At 35.3% G+C, this 21,856-nt stretch overlaps 1 protein-coding gene across 1 annotated transcript in view; it reads left to right on the top strand.

Annotated features, from left to right (window-relative positions):
- Nucleotides 1-3,654: 3,654 nt before the first annotated feature.
- LOC117402897 (PH-interacting protein-like) overlaps nucleotides 3,655-21,856 on the top strand; it is a 106,442-nt gene continuing 88,240 nt past the window's right edge. Inside the window, exons 1-7 of the mRNA XM_059024145.1 lie at nucleotides 3,655-3,875; nucleotides 3,983-4,041; nucleotides 4,126-4,155; nucleotides 4,305-4,364; nucleotides 9,197-9,347; nucleotides 9,450-9,548; nucleotides 9,836-9,996. Of these exons, the coding sequence (XP_058880128.1) occupies nucleotides 3,836-3,875; nucleotides 3,983-4,041; nucleotides 4,126-4,155; nucleotides 4,305-4,364; nucleotides 9,197-9,347; nucleotides 9,450-9,548; nucleotides 9,836-9,996 (600 nt within the window). The 5' untranslated portion in view covers nucleotides 3,655-3,835. The remainder of the gene's footprint in view (nucleotides 3,876-3,982; nucleotides 4,042-4,125; nucleotides 4,156-4,304; nucleotides 4,365-9,196; nucleotides 9,348-9,449; nucleotides 9,549-9,835; nucleotides 9,997-21,856) is intronic.

Here is a 21,856-nt window from a genome sequence, read left to right as displayed (position 1 = left end):
GAGTATGTATTTCTTGAAGGAAACCCAATCAATTGCATTTGCATTGTACAAATAATCTTATTATTTACTTTTTGTACTGCAGTAATCTATATGGGCATATCTATATCCCCACAGGTAAATTTCAATGAATAAATCTACTTAATTAGTTGATTAAGTCCAAGTTTGATAAATAATCATGTTCTGTGTAAAAGCTACATAACCTAATTTATCAAGATATGATTAAAAAATATTTTCAAATCCTGTCTCAGCCTCATAGGTTTGCATATACTGTAAAGCTATGTATATCAGGTAAAGCTTACATGTATGTACCATATATTGCATTATATTTGAGGTTGCATGGTTGCTAAGGAGTACAAGCTTTTTGATGTCAAGTCAGTAACATATAGTTACTCAGGAAATAAATTCAAGGACTTTAAGGTATTGATCATACACTGTTTATTTCTAGTTCTGTAAGATTATAGTGTGATGGGCTTTGTGAATTTTCCTGTGGTGTGTAAACTTATGTGAACAACAAACCATCACTGGATAGCATCTATGGCAGAGTAGATGCAATTCATTCCAACACAATTACAAATATACAATACTGTGAAACACCCCAGTAGTTTGGCTCTTTGTGGGTAGGAATTTTCCTTGCCTTAGAGAGGGTCTTTGGAGGGGACGGTCATCTGTGTATCTTTCTTCTAGTACTACTCACAGATGCTTGCAGTTTTAGGTCCAATTTAGTCTTTCCAGTCTACAAAAATGTTGGGAGTGTCTTCAGGCATCGTACAGTGTTTCTCTAGGTTAATTCACTGGCGTTTTATCATAGCAGATACTATACTTAACTTGTCGCTGTTGTTTAAATCATTACAATAGTGCCTTCCTTGGTATTTTACATATTTTTTTCAGACTGACAATAAAGAAACTTGTTTGCAGTGTAGGATATTTTTCAGTTGGTACAGAACATATTATATGTATGACCTAAACATTGGCAGTATTGGAGTCTCTCACTGTTAAAATAGTGTAGTTGACTTCAGGGTGTCCCTTTCAAGAATTAAAAAAGTAAAGCAATTTTAGTAAAATACGATGTCATAGCATGTGTTAAATTAAACTGTACAAGACAAACATTGTAACTGCACAATGGTAAGGGGAGCAGTGAATATGACACTGAATCTAATAAAGGTTTTAGTAAAATGGAATTAAAACTCTTAGGGACTACAGCTAAAGCAGTCACGTTGGGTTGTGATAATTACTTTTACAAGTTAACAACATGGAAAACCTGAACAGTTGCTATGGTTAACACTTTTGACATTAATTAGACTTAGAAAAAAAGACTTGGGGGCCGATTTACCAAGATTGGCTCCATCAAGGACATCTGATTTTACTCTTTACAATTCATAAGGCCTAGTTTTTTAGTTTTGACTTGTGGGTATAATACTCATAAAATCATCTCAGAATGAAATAAAATGAAAATAATCTATATAAAAGTGGTTGCAAAGCACCATTTTTGTTTGATTTTCCCTGGATGGCTTACATAACACAGTTACAGTAAATAAATAAGCAAATAAAACTAACCAGAGAACGCAAGAAATTGATTAACCTGATTGCTCTCTTTCTATATTCTTGCTTGTACATAAATATATATTTAATTATATGTACTGGTCTTATAAATAGTATATCACCCTTCATTCTTTGAAAAGTGTTAACTGTCGTGCAGATTTTTTTTCAATAAATGTAATGACAATAATCCATTGACATTTATATACAAAAATAGATGGCGCAGTAGGTAAATCCCAGCAACCACAGCCTGTGAATAAGCCTTTAAAAGCAGTACATGGACATTGAATAATAATTCCATGGAAGGTGTATTTCAGTAAGGATTTTAAAAAAATAATCAATTGTAAAATATGAGATTTTTTTAACACCACTGTTGAACTTAAAGCAATTTTATAACATCTGCCTCTTTTTAAGAGTCTGCAATTCTTATTTTTAAGAAGCTTTAAAAAAATCATTATGTTTGAGGTTATGATGGTGACAGTGATAATCATTTTAAATTTATTTTAAAGAATTCCATATACAGTACTACAATTGAGATTTATCATTGAATCTCAGCTTTGTATTATTAAAATGGAAACAAATGCTGATTTCAATATCAGACTTGTAGGTTTCTTCAATAATATACAGAGGTCAAAGCTGGAACTATTTTAAATTATTATTATTATTATTATTTATTTCTTAGCAGACGCCCTTATCCAGGGCGACTTACAGTCGTAAACAAAAATACATTTCAAGAATCACAGTACAAGTATTAATACAATTAAGAGCAAGATAAAATACAATGACTTTTAGGGTTTATATTTCTGAATTGGACAATGACTTTTGTTTACTGGACATACATTAATGTCTTGGCCTAGTAGTTGATAACACCTTTATCAAGAATATTAAACAAAAAAAGTTTTTCTATGAATATGATTAGTTTTAAAAGTACAGGTTTGTGAATTGTGGCCTTCACACAGCATTCCTTTTGTACAATAAAACACAATCATTTAATATCAAACAACTAAACTTACTGTATTTGGGCAATTATACTACTAAACCTTATCATTGTTGTAGAAAATGTTAAATACATCCGTGTCAAAAAACAAAATCTATTTGTTAAGTATAATGGTACGTCCATATGTTTTTGTTGTATGGTAAATGTACTTAGTTTTTTCATAAAAAGTATTACAAGAACCAAAAAATATACATATATTTACTGTTAGCTTGGCGTTAGTCTTATGCAGCATGTAGTTATTTATATATATTTGTAAATCAACTTTACAAAATGTCAAAATCCGATTTCCAATAATTGCAAAAGCATTGCCACGATTGCTAGCCAGCCATGTTGTTACATTGAGATCGTCGTACATGTTTTCAATGGAATAGTGGAAATTTATAGGACCCTTTTTCTTGTAAAAATCAGCGTTTTGATCTTTTCCTCTCCTGCATTAGACTGGTATTCCAGTAATTCACGAGGTTCAATACATTCCCCTGGTTTACAAACCCTTCCCCATTTTAAAGCCAGTCTGTTCATATTTCGGATGGAATGGAACTTTTCGGTTCTGATTACATTTCCATCAGTTCGGCGTTTTTTCAGTTGTTATATATATTATATATATATATAATGTTACTGCTTTATAAACAATATAGATCATTATAAAGCTGTAACATTACATCCTTCTCGTGTGTAAAAATACTGTATGCCAGAGCTCATAGCCAATGGACATTATTTACATACACAGCACAAAAGCCGCGTTTTCACCAATGTATTACAATGAAAATGTTACAAATCAGTATAACCAGCTGCGCCAAACTTTCTCATCTGGAAGAGCAGTTCCTTCCTTGTCCTCAACATTTCTCAGTTACATTTGCTTTCTTTTTTTTTTTTTTTTGCTCCAATGTTACCAATTTCAGCCACCCTCAACGTCTCTGTGCGTGCGTCAGGGAGGCAGCGTGGTATCCATACGCAAAGTGCTTGTGCTGAAAGAAAAAAAAGCAAAAAAAAAACAAAACAAAACATTTCTGCTATTCGCACCTCACCCCGAGACACCCTTCTATTGACAAAAAAGACGAGGCTGAGATTATTAACGGATGGGCAGGGTAGTGTAAATGGTGGGAGCACGTTGTTCTTGTGGACTAGATTCTGTAGCGCGGAAGGCAAGGTGGCCGGGACTCCTTCCTCACTCTGCTTGTGTGTTGGCTGAATGGAGGAGGAGAGACTCTTCCTGGTGAATAAACAGTGACAGCTATAGGGCAGATACTAATACCCATTTAGCACGGGCACACACCTTATACTTCACATTTAAACAACACAAAAATGGCTTCTGACAGTAAAGTCATCGCGCAATTGAAATCTGGTGAGTAAAGAGGGATTTGAAAGCATCGGCGAAGGGATTCTTTATTCCAAAAATTGCCCTGACGTCCCTCCTCGTATGTAATATAATGTGTTTTTTCCCCTCAACAGAGCTGTACTTCCTAATAGCCCGATTTTTGGAAGCAGGACCCTGTCAAAACGTAGCTGAGGTGGGTAAACATACATTTTAGACATTTTTGGAAATTTCTAAGTTAGGTTTATGGATAATTTCATGTTTTTATTTGCATTTGCAGGCCCTCATAAAAGAAGTGGAAGAGAAGGAGGTAAGCTCCAATGTGCTTGCATTGCTCTCGCTGCACTGCACTTTCTGATGTTAATTTCAGTCAGATGTTTAATTTAATATTTAAAATATCTAACTAAGCATCTGTTTGGGTAAAAATGTCACTGAGACGTGAATGTAATTTATTTCCAGCTGCTTCCAAAAAGAATTGACTGGACGGGGAAAGAGCATCCCGGGACTTATGAAAATTTGGTAAGGAATCCCTATAACTGAGAGAAACTTTTTTTAGAGAGCAAAATATAAATTGAATTTCCCGCAATTTCTAAAATAGAAAAAAAAAAACATTTTTGTGTAAAATGGCAAAAAAACCACTAAATATTCTGATTGAAGGACTACCGGGAATGGATTTAGGATGTATAAGGGTGCTATTTTGTGATTTTGGTAGCTGACATGTCGAAAAGATTTAAATAGTTTGGAAAAATGTGCTAGAAATACAGATACGTCATTAATGTTGTTCTGTCGGAGCAGAGAAGGACCGGGGGAGGGAGGGACTAGCGCTGGCGCTCAGAGCGGCGAACACAGATCAGTAACTAGAGATGGAGGCACTCTAGTCAATGTAATGCAGCTGCACCTTTTAAAAATACACAACATGATGGCTAACTAATTAAAATAAGTCATTAGGATTTCACAAGCGTGGATTTACAAAGCGTAGCGACATTATTTTAAAGGGGAATTGCACATTAATAATTCTTAGAGGGCAGGTATATGAATTGTTTTGGTGGAAAGAAACAACGCATCTCTCGAGTAGTAGAGGAGGAAGACAATATTTTTTAATTCCCTCAATACAGATCATATAACATAAATGCATCTTAAAGATGTAGTGTACATGGTTTCTTTCGAGTGGATTACATCATCAGAGTCGTGACTGGCTGGCAGAATTATTGCAAGTAACAATAATATGAAACCACATTTATTATTCTAATCGGAAAAAGGGGGAAAAAAACAGCTGACACCCAAAGAGCTTTGTGAGGCACGTTATAACTTTTAAAAGTTGTATTATTTTAGGGTTGGGAGGGGTTATTAAAGCACGAAATGGGGTTATTTTGTTTTGTGGTATTTACACGATTATGGTGTTTTTTTTATTTATTTTTTATTATTGCTGTAATGTTAAGTCTGTTCTGAGTGAAGGCCTGTATGGTTGCTGATATTGTTTAGAAAACGTTATTACTGTACCTTTTATTGACACTTACAATCATGTTGGTATTTTTAACCTGGGTAGGAAATGAATATGTGTACGCTGAAACAGGAAACTACATTTAGGTTAAAAACAGATCACTCGATCTGAAGAAAAAAAAGCATCAATGTGTCAGCTTGTCTTGAATAATGGTCTGTTTTTTTTTTTTTTTTTTTTAACTTTCTGATTATCATCATGAAATTTACATGCGTTAAAAAGGGCACACTTTTAATTCTGTTGAACAGTTTCCAAATGCCGAGGTAGGTGGACTTCAATACTGAAATAAGCCTGCATGGAATTGCGTTTTTATTGTTTTGGAGACGTTTCGTTTTTGTTGCAATGTAATAATGCATCCGTTGTTGCATAATTTTAAACCACCAACAGATACACTGTTATTTTATAATTATTTTGCCTGGCATTTCACATTATTATTGTGTATACCGGGGAGATTTGGAGTCTCGTTTTAAAAATGAATAAGTATTTCACACTTTTTCTTGAAATCTATAATATTGAAAATTTATAAATGTAATTGGAATAGTACAGTGCTCTAAGCGATAGACATACGCCACAGACGTTATGCATTTACTGGTTAAACATTACAGATGCCTCGAGACAAAGGAAAGCAAACTTTGCAAAATGTCACTGACCCAACTGCAAATAAGTGAGTGTTGTATGATTGCTTGCAAGTCCGACTAGTTTCAAGCATTTTCTCACGCGTGCTTTTTAAGTCAATAACCTAAAGCCTGAAATTCAAAGCCCTAATTGTAAAGCCTACATATGACAACATGACATGTTTTGTTTTTGTAGATGTCAAAGCTGTTTAATTGACTGAGGTAACTTTCTTAAATTCCTGTTTATTTAAATGTATTATTACAATGCACAGCAATACACATCTGACAACTGCCCTTAATGAGTGTTGCTCCTTTAGTTGTGTGTGTGTCTATATATATATATATATATATATATATATCTATATCTCTCTCTCTCTCTCTCTCTATATATATCTATATCTATATCTATATCTCTATATCTATATCTATATCTATATCTATATATCTATATATATATATATATATATATCTATATATATATATATATATATATATATAGATATATAATATAAATACACACACACTACTAATAAAAATGACAGGGGAGCTTGGGGTTAATTTCATATCAGGCTTTGTTGTAATTTTATATTCAGGGAGATTAAAGCTTTACATTCCAACGCAGAGTGATCTAGTTTATTTTTCATTTATTTTGTATGTATTTTTTGTTTGTTTATGGTACTGTGTGTAAGGTAACAATTGATTTACTAGATCAGCATGCTGATAGCTAAGCATGCATCTTGTTTATTCATGCATAAAAAACTGCAAAGGAAAGATGCAGACTGAAGTCTCAAGGACAGTGTCTTTTACTGCATGACATATTTAAAGTCATGCAGTAAAAGATGTGTGTGTGTGTGTGTGTGTGTATATATATATATATATAAATAGTGACTTTTTTACTGAAAATATAAACTTATGTTGAAGAAATTGACTCCCAAAGATAGGAATTGTGCATTTCCTTTAATATTATTATCTCTTTAATTTAGCTGCTTACCTTTATATCACAGTTTTAAAATGTATCATTATTATATATTTTTTTGTAAAAAAGGTTGATTGTGATTTATTTATTTATTTTTGTAAAGTGGAACTAAACATTTTTTCATCTGGATTTTTTCTCAATTGTTTTTTAAAATGTATTTGTTTTTTATGTTCCTGTTTTTCTTTGCCCATTTTAAAGTTTGCTGTGATTTACCATTGTAAATACGTAGCAAAATGCAGTAAAGCACAGTGGAAGCAAAGGGAAGTTTGGTTAATCACAGATATGAGTGGTAAAAACCATAGTAAATTGGATAATGGATAGTATGTTCCAGAACCCTTATGAGTTTATTATGTAAAGAGTAACATACACAATATGCATTATTTGTTGATCATCAAAAATGTTTATTTATCAACATAAACAACTTGTTAATGTTGCCTCACAGCTGTGCCGAGACTTTAACTTGTAAGCACTTATTGTTCAGAATTCTTCAGAATTGTTGAAAAAAACAGTACAGTAGTGAAATAAAAAAAAGTTATTTGAGAATATAATTAATAAAATAAAGCCCAGATTTTTTGTTGTTTTACAAACTAAAATAAACGGAAAGTTAATTGAGTCATGTGATCGTGCAACTGTTTAAGATTAACTACAAATGTGTGCACTGGATTGTAATCTTTAGATCAAGTTGTCAACAATATTACCTATATGAATGGGACAGAAACAAACATTGAACACCATAATCGTTTAAAATTTAGAATATTTAAAATAGTTGCATTTTATTACTAAACAAAAAAAAAAACACCAAGCACTGAACCTGTATTTTAACTCTGTAACTGGCTCGGCCCAATTCTTGCTTTTAGAATGTATGGGCCAAGCTAATCGTCCCAAACTGCGCACACTGTCTTTACCGCGGTTATTCTCCTATTAAAAATAATGGATTGCTTTGAAAACTACACTACCCAGAAGCCCAGCAATGACGCTTGTATGATACGTTTTAGTAAAATATGAATCGAGGAGTTGATACTGTATTTGTTTGTTATTAGTATTGTTTATAACTGTTACATTTCATCAATAGCTACAGTAAAACGTTTAATTCCTGGTAACTAACTGGAGTACTCAGAAGGGACATAGAAAGCATCAGTGGTGCCACAAAGTAACTGGAGCAGCAACTCAGAGTAAAATCTTAGATGCTATTTAAAATATCCAAAGGTAATCTATGTTAAATTTGTTACAATGTAAGTGTATGTATAATACAATAAATGTAACAAATAAATTAACATTTTAGCTATTTTACAGTCCTGTGAGTTATTATTTTTGCTATCTTCTTTTCTTCTGTGGTTTGGATACACATTTAATTCTTCTGCTGGACCCTTTGACCTCATGAAGTGGATGGATTTAGCAAAAAAAGACTTTTGCATCTAAAATGTATACTTGATACATGAGAGAAACATAGTTACACATAGATACTCAAACAGTCTACCAGACAAGATTACGTAAAATCCATGTTCAATTTTAAGCCGTTCTTTTCCATTAAATTGTTTGTTCTATACAAAAAAATTACGTTTCACAAATGTTATGTGACAAAATCTGTCCCTGTGTAATTTTTAAATATTTCTTACTGGAATTGTTGGTATAATAAAGTATAGTCTATTAATAAAACATTTTTTTTTAAAACCATGCAGTTGAAATCGGCTACTATGAATTTCATACAATTCTTGAGAAATGTCCTTACAGTAACTGGTATTATGGTAATTCCCTTATGTCTAATCCACTAAGCAAATAGTACTTGATTTCCTGGGGCATAACTGTTATGTGGAGTATGGCCATTAAAAGGGTACAACAAATAAGCAGCCTGTTGTTGGCACCACAAGTGCAGAGTTATCATCCAGACCACATAAACTGAGCAAACGTACAACAATAAGAGACTTTAATTTCCTGTGTCAGGCTTGGCGATACCAACTCCCACTGAGCAGAACAAGCGCAGAGTTCTGCCTGGGTGTTAAATAGGACATGTGTCTCACAGTAAACCATGTATACACATTCACATTTATACAAAATACACACTGCATGGAATATTCCCTAAAAATAATATTCTATACGGGTTCAAATGAAAAGCACAAAGCTTTATGGATTTAAGAGAATAAAAACATGCTGTATGGCTCACAAGCGTCTCTTTTCTGTAAGAACCGTACAGCTGTGTCTGCTGTGCACGCTGTTTTTTTTTTTTCTTTAAAGCTTTAATTTTTTTTTTTTTGTATTTAAACAGGTTAAGATTTACAGGCATATAGCTCCAGATCATTTGCTGCAAATATGCCAATGCTTGGGACCCGCGCTGGAGAAGGAGATTCCACCGAGTGTACCTGGGGTGCACTCTTTACTGGGAGCGGGCCGCCAGTCTCTACTTCGCACCAACAAAAGTATGAAATCTTTCATTTTAAAATGTATTTCTATTTTATTGTTATTATTATTTTTACATCAATCCTTTGCCAGGTTAATGCATGTACTCCTGTTTGAAACAGGCTGCAAACATGTGGTTTGGAAGGGATCCGCTCTTGCAGCTCTGCACTGTGGAAGGCCTCCTGAGCCACCATTAAACTACGGACACCCGGCAAATATAGGTAGGATTATTTTTAATATACTGTAACACACATGCTAAACTACTAAATATAATTTCATTTATTGTGGCATACATTGGGTGGACATTTAAATTTATAAGTTTTCTTTTTTTTTTTTTTTTTAGAATCAGTATTTACTGGTAGTTGCTTTCCGTTTCATGTTCTTTTACTCAGTCCTCCCTCAGCTGGTGGGATGATATTTTAACAACCAATTATTAAATGTAAAAAACAAGATTTAAAAAACAAAACAAAACAAAACAAAAAAACACATTGTCTTTTTTTTTCTATAGTGGACACCGCCTATGGAAGACGACTAAATGGGAGTTACAGACTTGGACAACTTGTCCCCACTGCTGTCTATCAGCATATGAAGATGCACAAACGAATTCTAGGGCACCTGTCTTCAGTTTACTGTGTTACATTCGATCGAACTGGCAGAAGGATATTTACAGTAAGTAACTCCCTACACAAGTTTGTTGTGTTTACTAATACCATTTACTGTTTCACAGGTTATGGAATGCATTATTGTTTGTGTCATTGTTAAGGCTGCCAATTTTCAAATTTTTTTATAAATCTGTAAACCACCTGCAGTAAACTGAAAGGTAACGATGGGCTGGGCCTTGTCAATTTAAAAAAAAAAATGTACTGGTATATTCTATATATATATAGATTGTCTGAGTGCAGTTATTGTTTAAATGGAAAGTTAGTCACTGAACCACTTAATGGAGCAAAGCACTAAAAATGAAAGGGATTTTTTTTTTTTTTTTGACGGGCTCACTGGACAGAAAGACACTTACTTGTCTACTGTCAAAGTGAGTTCCAGTATCAAACACCAGTAGGGTCTGCTGCGTGCTGAACACGCCTTCATCTCAAAATACACTAGCAGCTCTTTTGCTACAGACAATAACAACAACAAATTAAACATACCAGTATAACAGAAATGCAGGATCGCTGCAAGCCCTTATCAAGCTGAGTATGATCATGATAATAAATGAGTTAGGCTGCGTTGCTCCTTTTTTTTTTTGCGTGTAGTAGGCTATGTAAAGCCTAACAATTGTTAGTTTGCAGTTTTTGGATATGATGACAGTTTTTTTTTGTATGTTTTCTTCACAATTAACAGTTCATTTCCTAGAAGTGCTTACTATAGCTACTATAGCTAAATTATTTATTTTTTTATTAAAAAAACCTCATTTATATAGTGTATAATAAATACATTTTAAACCATTTTATTTACAGTTAATAAAAACAATAGCATCAGTAATAAAACAAATTTAAATTCAATGGATGTAGTAATTGTAACAATTTAATATGCAATTAAAACTGAGATTAACTAAGATTAATTTTTTTAATCGAGAGATTAATTGCGATTAATTTTTTTAATCGCTTAACAGCCCTAATTATATATATATATATATATAATATATATATATATATATATATATATATATATATATATATATATTTTCTTTTTTAATTTTATAAAGCTAATACATCGGTTCCTTTTATATAGTTGTTTATCCTATTTTATTTTACTGCTGTATATCGTGACATACTGTGATCTTTTTTTTATACCACAAATCTTTTCATTTTCTACAAATAAAATATCAGTAAGAATAGCGTAGCTCCTCAAACTCATTTGAAGGTACTGCACTGTAATCTATTACTTTTTACAAGGCAAGAGTACAGAGTGGGCAGTATGGAGCTTCTCACTTCCTGACAGGTGCTGGGTGTACAGATGTGCATTCTTCAAACCCGGTGTTCTGTCAAGTCTTTCTGAAATTCTTCTATTTAAATAATCTTATAAAAGGAAAAAAAAAATGAGATCAGTTTACTTTCATCTTAAAATATTTTCTGATTTATCAGCATTTTGTATAGTGTTGGTTTTAAACAATACACAGTATGCTCAGCAATAAAATGTATCTGTGTTGCAGTATGTCACAATAAAAAAAAAAGATCCAATCACTTACTTTTCAACACATAACATAAAAATGAATTTAGCCACGAGTGGTATATATTAAAAATACATCACCGTGTTGGCGTTCCCTTACCCAAGTCGAGTGTTCACAAGAGCATCCTTTATATAAAGCAAATACCCACCATTTTTTCACTCTCTGCTGTTGCCTGAACAGCTAGAATATATTTTAAAATTGTCTGCTAACACAAACACGAGCATGGATTAATTTGTGTCTACATGGATAATTAGAGAATATTATTTATTAGCATGTACTCTGGTAGCCTCACCTACCATTCACTGTGTTAAGGGTGTTTTTGTGAAGTCTGCCGGCAGCTGAGCGAAACGGAAGCTGAACAGAGGCGGGTTATTAATGTTGATAATCTCATCAGGGCGACGGCGAAAGTTGACTTGCTCTGGCCGGTTTAAAGTCCAGCGTGGACTCGCCCCATGTTCTTGATAAATCACGCTTTGTGTAAAATGTGTAAGGCTCGAATTTGCAGGGCTCCAGACTGGGACTAAAATGGATGCAAATGGGACAAAAAATTTTTTTCAGGGTTAGGCGCATTGGCTCCCTTTTTTAAAAGCATGTGTCAATATTTATGAATGCGCTATGACGTCGGTCTGTAAGGGGGGAAAAATGCATATCGCATGTTTTAATAAACTGAAGTGTGAGAAGGACAGTAACAAATACACTAACAAATGCTTGTAAGCGCAGATAGGTTCTGTATTAACATCAGCAGAAACAGTTACCACAGTTGCATGCAACAGTTGTGATGGTGACCAAAGTGTTGAGTGTTTTGTAAACATTTGGTATTTAATATCGTAAATAGCAGAACTTGCTCACTACAATTTAAATTTGTTTTTACTGAATAATAAAAGGTAACATTTAATCATAAGAGTTGTCTGTTTACATGCTATCATATGAGGACTTCACGGACACTGAGCATTGGAGCTGCAGCATTCTGTTTCTCATGTTACACTGTACACAATTAGAGGCGCCGTCACCAATTCCAGACACAACACTTGCAAAATATTTAAAATATAAACATGCTGCGTTCTTTGCAGTCATCAGCTGCATAGATTAACCACTCAGCAGAATGAGACAACAAACAAGTGAGTACAGACATTAATTGTTTTACTATCACTTTAGTGTCTTAACAAGTTGTTGTATTTTATGCAGTTGAATATGGTAGCAACTAACTAGCTTCTGAAGTGGCACCCAGCAATTGAATTTGGTGACCAATTTTCTTTTGGCCTGGAGCCATTGGGTCCTAAGGCAAAAACTTTGTCTGGAGCCCTGATTTTGTAATTTTGTTTTAAAGAAATGTATTTTAAAGAACAAACGGGGAAACAAAACCAAAACAGGCTGTGATGCTTATTTGACCAAAAGTGCTTTACCAGTGTTATTGCAAACACTTGCACAAGCAAATGAGACAATGGTGTGATTTTTATGTTTTATGCTTAATTTACTGTATCATGATACGTATCGTGATCCTCGTATCTCGATACATATCGTATCGTGAAGACACTGCCGATACCCAGCCCAATGTATCTCCTTCGCAATAAAATGCAAGAACTACAGTGTGCCTGAGGCTCCTGCAATTTGGTACTCAACAGGTTGTTATACTGTATAATATAATTATAAATTTAAAATCAAACAATATGCAGTAAATCCACTTCTTCGGCTGAAATGTCTTTTTTTGTGAGATTTGTTAAAGTGGTTTTCCGTTGCCATTAGAATGATCTGTGTGAAAAGGGTATTAGCTGCATAGATGGAGCAGTTTTGAGCTGTGTGAATGGGTTTTTTAATAATTTTAGAGACGGCTCAGTGAAAGTGGCTTTAGTCGCTACATAATTTAACGTAATGTAATGTGCCCTTCTAGAGGCTTAACACTAGAACCGCCGGATTTTCCAACTACCTAGAACCGCCACGTGGGTCACTGTGACCCATACATTTTTAAACTGCTTCGTTATGAATATTAAAGACATACTATCGGATACACCTGAAAAGTTTTATTCATGAACAACATATCTAACATCTGCATCGCAGAAACACTGTATTTAAATGGAAAATTAAACATAAAGGCTTTATTTTTAAAATGAGCGCATATACAGCACGACTACAAACAGTGAAAAAATATAATGAAATATACATTTCAAAAGAAACGGGTATGTACATATACCCGTGTACAGATGTAAACAGGTACATGTACACACAAAACTATAAAACCAAAGTCATTGTTTCTAATACTACATAAAAAGAAAATATAACACTACTTCCGCTATGACGGCTGCATTGTACTCTATGGAGGAGCGTACGCGTCTGCCAGCTGACTGTGCCTGCATCCAGGAGCTCTGTTGTAAACAGACTCGGTTCCATTGAACACTATTGTGTAAACACATGTAAACTGGTACATACAAACCTGTAAAACCAACATGTTTTTTTTCTAATAGTAATATAAAAAAGAATATATAACATACGTTTCATATTGGGCACCTAAGTTGTTATCCTACCTGTCATTTCAGTTTGCTGTATGCATCTGAGTGCAGCTTCCCGTATTCCAATCAAAATGACTACTTTCAAGATTAAATATTTCCTTCTGATATATTCCCAGTTTGTGGACAAAACGAAGGATTGTTGTCTCCCAGGTACATTGAAAAATAAGCAACTAGCTTTCACTGAGTTTGCATCTTGACAAATCCACAATCATAGCAATCTCTGTCTCGTAGTCAGTCTCCAAACAAAGAAAGACTTGAAATAAAAAAAAATAAACAAGTGTGCTAGGAGGAGGGGGAGTGTCTTGTTTGCTGCATTTACAAAAAAAATAGAATATCTTACGTTACATTAAAAAAAAAAGACGTGTATTGTAATGCGTGGGTCACATTGACCCACGTGGCGGTTCTAGGTAGAATTGTTTATAACTTTATAATTTTTGCGATTCTGGCTATCAAATGCCGTCTAACTATTTAATTCATATATTTTAGGAAAAGTCAAAAACGGACGCACACATACGATTTACAACGGAAGAGTAATTAACATTTTAAATCCAAAATGGGCCAAATTGACCTGCATGGTGGTTCTAGTGTTAAAACAGGGCCCAGTGATGGTTTCATTTTCTATAATCTTGTTGGCTATGTTCAGATTTGGAAGTGTCTTTTCTCAACACTTCACCATCGGATAGGGTAGGCAGGGGTGTGCAATTCGTATCGCCCGACGCCCCGGATAACAAGATTTGTGTGAGGGACAAGTTTTGCCTTTATACTTTGCCCGTCGGACAAGTAGTTTTTATGTATTTATTTTTCCTATGTTCGTTCTGTTGCTAGAAAACACAGGTATATTTTTAGAGCCACGCAAGTTTCTGAAAACTGAATTGTGGAAGTTTAGCACCTACGCACAAACATTTTAAAAAAGTGTTTACATCCCACCCCTATCACTTCTGATTGGCTCGCTGTAGAAAAAGTTGATCTTCTGTTGGTTACAAAGAAACACAGAAATGGCTGCCAGGAGAGCCACTTTTTTTTTTTTTTTTTTTAATTTAGTTGCCAATTATTTTTATTATTTTCTCCCAATTTGGAATGGCCAATTATTTTATTAAGCTCAGCTCACTGCTACCACCCCTGCGCTGACTCGTTACCAATTATTTTTATTATTTTCTCCCAATTTGGAATGGCCAATTATTTTTTTTAAGCTCAGCTCACCGCTACCACCCCTGCGCTGACTCGGAAGGGCGAAGACAAACACACACTGTCTTCCGAAGCTGTGCCGTCAGCCGACCGTTTTTTTTCACACTGCGGACTCACCATGCAGCCACCCAAGAGCTACAGCGTCGGAGGACAACGCAGCTCTCGGGCAGCTTACAGGCAAGCCCGCAGGTGCCCGGCTAGACTACAGGGGTCGCTGGTGCGCGGTGAGCTGAGGACACCGTGGCCGACCTAACCCTCCGTCCCCCTGGGCGACGCTCGGCCAATTGAACGCTGCCCCCTGGAAGCTCCCGTCCTTGGTCGGCAAAGGAATAGCCTGGACTCGAACTAGCGACGTCCAGACTATAGGGCGCATCCTACACTCTAGGCAAGTGCTTTTACTGGATGCGCCACTCGGGAGCCCCCCTAATCTTTTAAATTTAATGTATTATTTATGTTTTTTTGTAAACTAGCAAATAAGTGATGCTGTTTTCTTAATGCATGAACCTGACATTTTAAATGCAGCAATCTAGTAAGTTACAACAACGAAACAACAAAACACCATAGTTGCTAAGGTATTAGCGGATTACAAAAAATTGTGTTGTGTAATTTGTAAAATTAGTCTACTTTGTGGTCAAGCGTCTACAGTACTTGTTTAAAAAAAACAAAGTTTACTGTTTAGAAGCATTTCAAGACAAACTTCTTTTTTCTTTCGACTTTAGTGTTGCTAACCTAGTTTGCAATTTACCATATTTACATTTTACTAAGTTTACTAGGTTTGAACAGAAGCATGTTCAATCCATCACAAACATGCACAATCCATCTATTTGTGAAACAAATAAAACATGAAGATTGTTAAATATGTTTATGATATAAATGAAATGCTTATATATGATTATCTGTACAATATTTTATTATTTTAAAATAAAATACAGACTGCAGATCTCATGGCAATGTGTATGTTTATGTATGAATTCATTTATGTATTTATTTTTCAGTGAGAGTAATAAAAAGCTGCCAGGGTATGTTCCAGTTAGCCATCATGGGACAAGATGTTAGATGAAAAATAACTGAAAAATGCTGTACACTGTTTAAAAAGTATATACTAGAAATAAACAAAAGAAAAAAACTTACTTTGTCTTTGCGGAATTTGATGGAGCCTACTGTAAATAGAACCTGGCAGTTTATATAAAAATCAAAGTTCCACAAAGCAGCAGTAATAGGTCGCAATGATCTCGGATCTGTGATGCAACAAACTAAAACACTTGTACATTACAAGTTGGATTCAGCTTATAGAGAAAGAGTGGGGAAAAAAAAACAGGCAGAAGCTATTTTTATATTTGAATAACTCCCAAATACAGCTTTTTATAGTTGTACCTTAGTATGTTACCTATCTTTACTAGCAAATGTGTTCCAAACTGCACTGAAAGGAACATTTCCTTAAAGTATTTTATAAATTTGTTGAGGTGAGGTGGGGTCACAGAGAACCTTTTGTGTTTCTTGAAGAATTTAGTAAACCAGTCAAGCTACAAGGCTAGATCGGCCCCTGTTAAATCGCTACTTGATAGATTGTGTTCACTGTTAAATAAAACCAAAATCCTACAAGTTTTATTCTACTTTTTTGTGTGTATTTTGTGCAACAGGGAGGGGGCAAGTAGATTCTTAAGAAGGACAAGTGGATTTTTCTAGCATTTAAGAATTGCACATCCCTGGGTAGGTCTCTTTCTTTCCTAATTTATTATTTCAACCTTAAATGGTAGAAATACATGTATTTCTGTGTCAGCCTGGTTATACCTACAAATACGCTGCGCTGTCTTTGCCACAGTAATATGATATTGGGGACCAATTGCCCCCTTAGAGTGGCTACAATAAAAATTCACAGATACTATGAATATCTTTTGGGAATCCATAAACATTGTCTGACAATCTCTTCCAGTTTTAGTTGTTGATGTTGTCAGGGAGCCACCTTTATTCATTGACGTGCTTTTGACAACCCGTGTATCAACATTCAGTTGAGAAAAACAGATGCCCTCTGATGCAGCCTGAAGAGGAGGCCAGGTGTGTCAGTTCTTCTCTTTTTCTTTTATGATATACAAATGTAGACAGAAGATGTATTCTGAGACTATTTAAAATGCTGTGTTTCTTGGAGGGAAAGGGTTAAACAAGCAGAAGATTTGCTTTGTGAGCCATGTATCACCCCAGCATAAGTTCAAACCATCCATCTGTGAAACATTACGAGTTTTATTGTGTTATCTGACAAGCTGCTGCCAGTAGTTGGGATGTGCATTCTGAAAACGAAGCTTAGTGTTACAGAACACCCTGCAGTATTTGCTGGGAATGCATTATTTTACCTTTGCTGTAACCCAAGTTGTCCATATCCCAGCATTTATAGTTTTCAACATAATCCTGATTGTTTTTATTTTTTTTTTAATTCCCACATCATGGGTAATAAATCAGCTGGGGAATACATTTCTCAGCTTTTACTCTGGAGGATCCACCAGGAGAAAGATCATTTATTTTATAAACATTATAGTATGTATCCACATCATGCAAGAAAAAAAAATAATAAACTGGGGGTAGAGTTTAAAAATCATATTGATATGGCTTCCAGGTTTGCCATGTCTAGTCCTTCAACTTATTAAGGCCGTAAATCTGTGTTTATTTACATTGTATTAATTGATGATGAATGTATCCAAGACACTCTTAAAACAGTAAACTTATTTTCATTCTCGGAAATAATAAAATATGTTCTATGCATATTGGTGTGCAGAACTAGTCTTTTATTGGCCTGATTAATCAAAGTTTAATATGTTTTAGAAAAATAAACCTATACTTTACATGTAATTACTAATGAATGCAGTTTTAAAAGAACAAAACCATATGTATGATCGAACATAGTCAGAAAACGCATCGGGGCTGTACGCTAACTTTTACCAATTTTACCAATAGCAGATGGCAAATAAACATAGCTAGTACAGCAAGCCTGACATGGACGCAACCTTCCATGTTTATTGTATACTGTATATACACTCACTGTATTGAACAGCTGTCTGGGCATCCACAGCCATACAGTGTTTTGGTCACATGCACATATCCAGACTCGCATATCAGGTTCACTTGCAAAATGCAAAGTGCACTGTGGGGGGTTCACCTGCTGCTGTTCACCAAGTAATCTATTACATATTTTGTTTTTTTTAATCGTCAACAGAAACTATTTCTTTTGGCCTTTGTAGTATGGTATCCTTGAAAGTTTTGATTGCACAGTTGATAGAATCCAATTATGCATCCCTCAGTGCAGGGCCCTCATGTTCCTTCTAAGGTAACATGTCTAGGTGCACACACAAATATTAGGCACAACAAAAAAATCTCCAAAAAAAACACACAATCTTGTAACAACAAAGTAACAATTACAAACCGAGTTCAACACAAAGTTGAGCCACATGCCTCGCTCTTTAAGACCAATACAATATAAAGTCTGGCGCTGTTTGAGTTGTTTGCTGCTGTTCACATTGTATTAGTCTAGGGCTGCACCGATAAAGATTTTCTTGGCCAATACCGATAGCCGATGGTTATCTACCCATATCGGCCGATACCGATAGGATACCAATAATAGATAGGAAAGTAAGCTATTGTAAACTACTAGAGTAAGGCATAGGGCTTATATTTAATTTGTTTTGTAATTATAAATGTTAAAAAAAATAAACAGATATTGTTTACTTGTATTTATGACAAAAATGAACGTGTATTGTTTACCTGTTGCATTTACTTCAGAAAATGAATACAAAGAATAACGCAGTATTATATTGTGTGCTTGACAGCAATTTATACATTTGTTTTACAACAGTCACACAAAAACAACATTTTGCATTTGTACTAGTAAAAACACTTCTTTAGAAAAAAATATATAATGTGACTAAGTTTTATAGCCACTTGCTGTCAAACATTATAACTTCAACCTATACTGTACAGTAGAAAAGAAAAATGTTGCCTCGCAATGTCACCTATAACAATGTTCATTAAATTCTTATTAAGCATACACTGATTAAAAATGCAGCCCAACTTAAATTGTTCACTTAATCAAAAAAAAGATGTCGTAAAAATATTCAATTTTCAGTTAAATTCAGTCAAACTTTAATTGCAGCACAGTAGTCAATTTCTGCTTCAAAATGCTGCTGAATACATCCGCAACCAATGCAGATTAAGCAAGATAAACAAAAATTACAAAAGGCCATTTGTGTTCAATAATAATAATTAGTGCTGGGACAAATATACGAATATTCAAACAAATATTTTTTGACATTCGGATACAAAAATCAGATGTTCGTATTCGCTAGCAATGACAAAAATACATTGCACTTATTTAGCGCATGACCAGAAGTTGTGTGACAGTTTAAAAATGGGAAATGAAAAAGAGCTCAGTGTGATATGTGAGATTTAATATAAAAAAAAAAAAAAAAATACAGGATCAACACAGCAGCTCGAGCCTCTGTTTAAGTGTTAGATGGCAAAAAGTAAACAAACCAGATTATACGCGCGCATGCTTTGCAATCTATGGAAAGCCATCTGCGTCAAAGTGCTGTGCTGCTTTAGAGCGAGTCAGAATCTCCATGGGACCGAAAAAAGGCGACACTCATTCTGAAATGCCTCGCTTAACGGTGCCCAACTTGCTGGAAATGTTGTGCAAGTGATTTTTATATAGATTGTATGTATTATATATTTTTTGTTGCGACTTTATGTGGAATGTAATAAACGAGAACCAAAACGATTAGTTTGTTTCCCCCTTCGTTTTACAACACCATTTCCACGTTTGTTTTATTTTAAGTGTTTAAAGTTCAATTTCATTTTTCATTTGCTTGTTCATCTACAAAAAGGCTGTACAGAATTCCTGAAGAGAACCCTGATATGGATACTCAGATGTCTGAGTATGCATTTGATTGGTTCAATTGTACAACATCTCTCATTGATTTGGTTTAATATTACAACATCTAACGTTCGCGTAGCTTGTCTGACAAACTAAAGTTTGGTACTGCTCTTCCTGCAGCTTTCAGTCTTGCTCCCACCCATTCCCACACTTAATTTCTGCTCCCATCTGTTCTTGTGAGATTTAAAACTCTTTATTCCCGATCCCACCCTTTCCCGCCAGTTTTATTTCTGTTACCATCTATTCCTACAACCATAAAGAGGAACGTATTCCCGTATTGTGGGAATCCCACGGGCCCTGCGGGAGTCCTGTCCTAATGTCACTCTCTAACCTGGATACATGTTCTAGAATCCATGATTAAGTCTTCCAATTCTGTACATACAATAAAAACGCCCTTCACTGTCTTGCAAACCATGAGTACTGAACACTGATCAAAGCGCATGTTGTAGTGTGTGGGATATTTCTAGTCACACCAACAACTTTAAATTGGGCGTACCGTAGACCCCCGAGTATATCTTTGTTTTAAATGGGTACCATATTTCAGATTTGGAAGGATCAGTGTTCTATGCTTATTATTATTATTATTATTATTATTATTATTATTATTATTATTATTATTATTTATTTCTTAGCAGACGCCCTTATCCAGGGCGACTTACAATCGTAAGCAAATACATTTCAAGTGTTACAATACAAGTAATACAATAAGAGCAAAAAATACAATAACTTTTGTTCAAGCAAAGTACAAGTGTGACAAACCACAATTCAATAATACAGCAGATAATAGTTACATCAGGATATGATTAAATAGTGATAGTTACATCAGGATATGATTAAATACAAAGTACTACAGGTTAAACACTTGGCAGATTACAGTATTCTGAAGTACAGGAGTAAATGCAGTAAAATAGGGGGCAGATAAGAGCAAAATAAAGCACATTTACATGAAGGGTGATAGTGTCCCAGGATACAAACAGAGGAGTTCTACAGGTGCTGTTTGAAGAGGCGAGTCTTAAGGAGGCGCCGGAATGTGGTCAGGGACTGGGCAGTCCTGACATCTGTAGGATGGTCATTCCACCACTGCGGAGCAAGGGTGGAGAAGGAGCGGGCTCTGGAGGCAGGGGAGCGTAGCGGAGGTAGAGCTAGTCTTCTAGTGCAGGCGGAGCGGAGAGGTCGAGTGGGGGTGTAGGGAGAGATGAGGGTCTGGAGGTAGATGGGTGCAGTCTGGTCAAGTCATCTGTAGGCTAGTACAAGAGTCTTGAACTGGATGCGAGCGGTGATCGGGAGCCAGTGGAGCGAGCGGAGTAGTGGAGTAGCATGGGCGAAGCGAGGCAGAGTTCTGGATGAGCTGGAGCGGACGGGTGGCGGACGCAGGGAGGCCAGCCAGGAGGGAGTTGCAGTAGTTTAGGCGGGAGAGTACCAGGGCCTGGACCAGGAGCTGGGTAGCATAGTTGGTGAGGAAGGGTCGGATTCTTCGGATGTTGCTCAGGAAGAATCGGCAAGTGCGTGCCACAGTGGAGATGTTCTGGGAATAAGAGAGGCAGGGGTCCAGGGTGACTCCAAGGTTCTTAGCTGAGGAAGAGGGAGAGAGTGTGGTAGATTCCAGAGGAACAGAGATAGAGAGATCAGAGGAGGGGGAGGAGGAGGGAAAGAAAAGGAGGTCAGATTTAGAGAGGTTGAGTTTGAGGTGATGCGAGTGTATCCAGGAGGAAATAGCAGACAGACGGGTAGAGATACGGGAAGAGATGGTGGAGT

Source organism: Acipenser ruthenus, chromosome 5 (assembly GCF_902713425.1).
Source record: "Acipenser ruthenus chromosome 5, fAciRut3.2 maternal haplotype, whole genome shotgun sequence".
Lineage (NCBI taxonomy): Eukaryota > Metazoa > Chordata > Actinopteri > Acipenseriformes > Acipenseridae > Acipenser > Acipenser ruthenus.
This window is presented reverse-complemented; position numbering and strand designations above follow the sequence as displayed.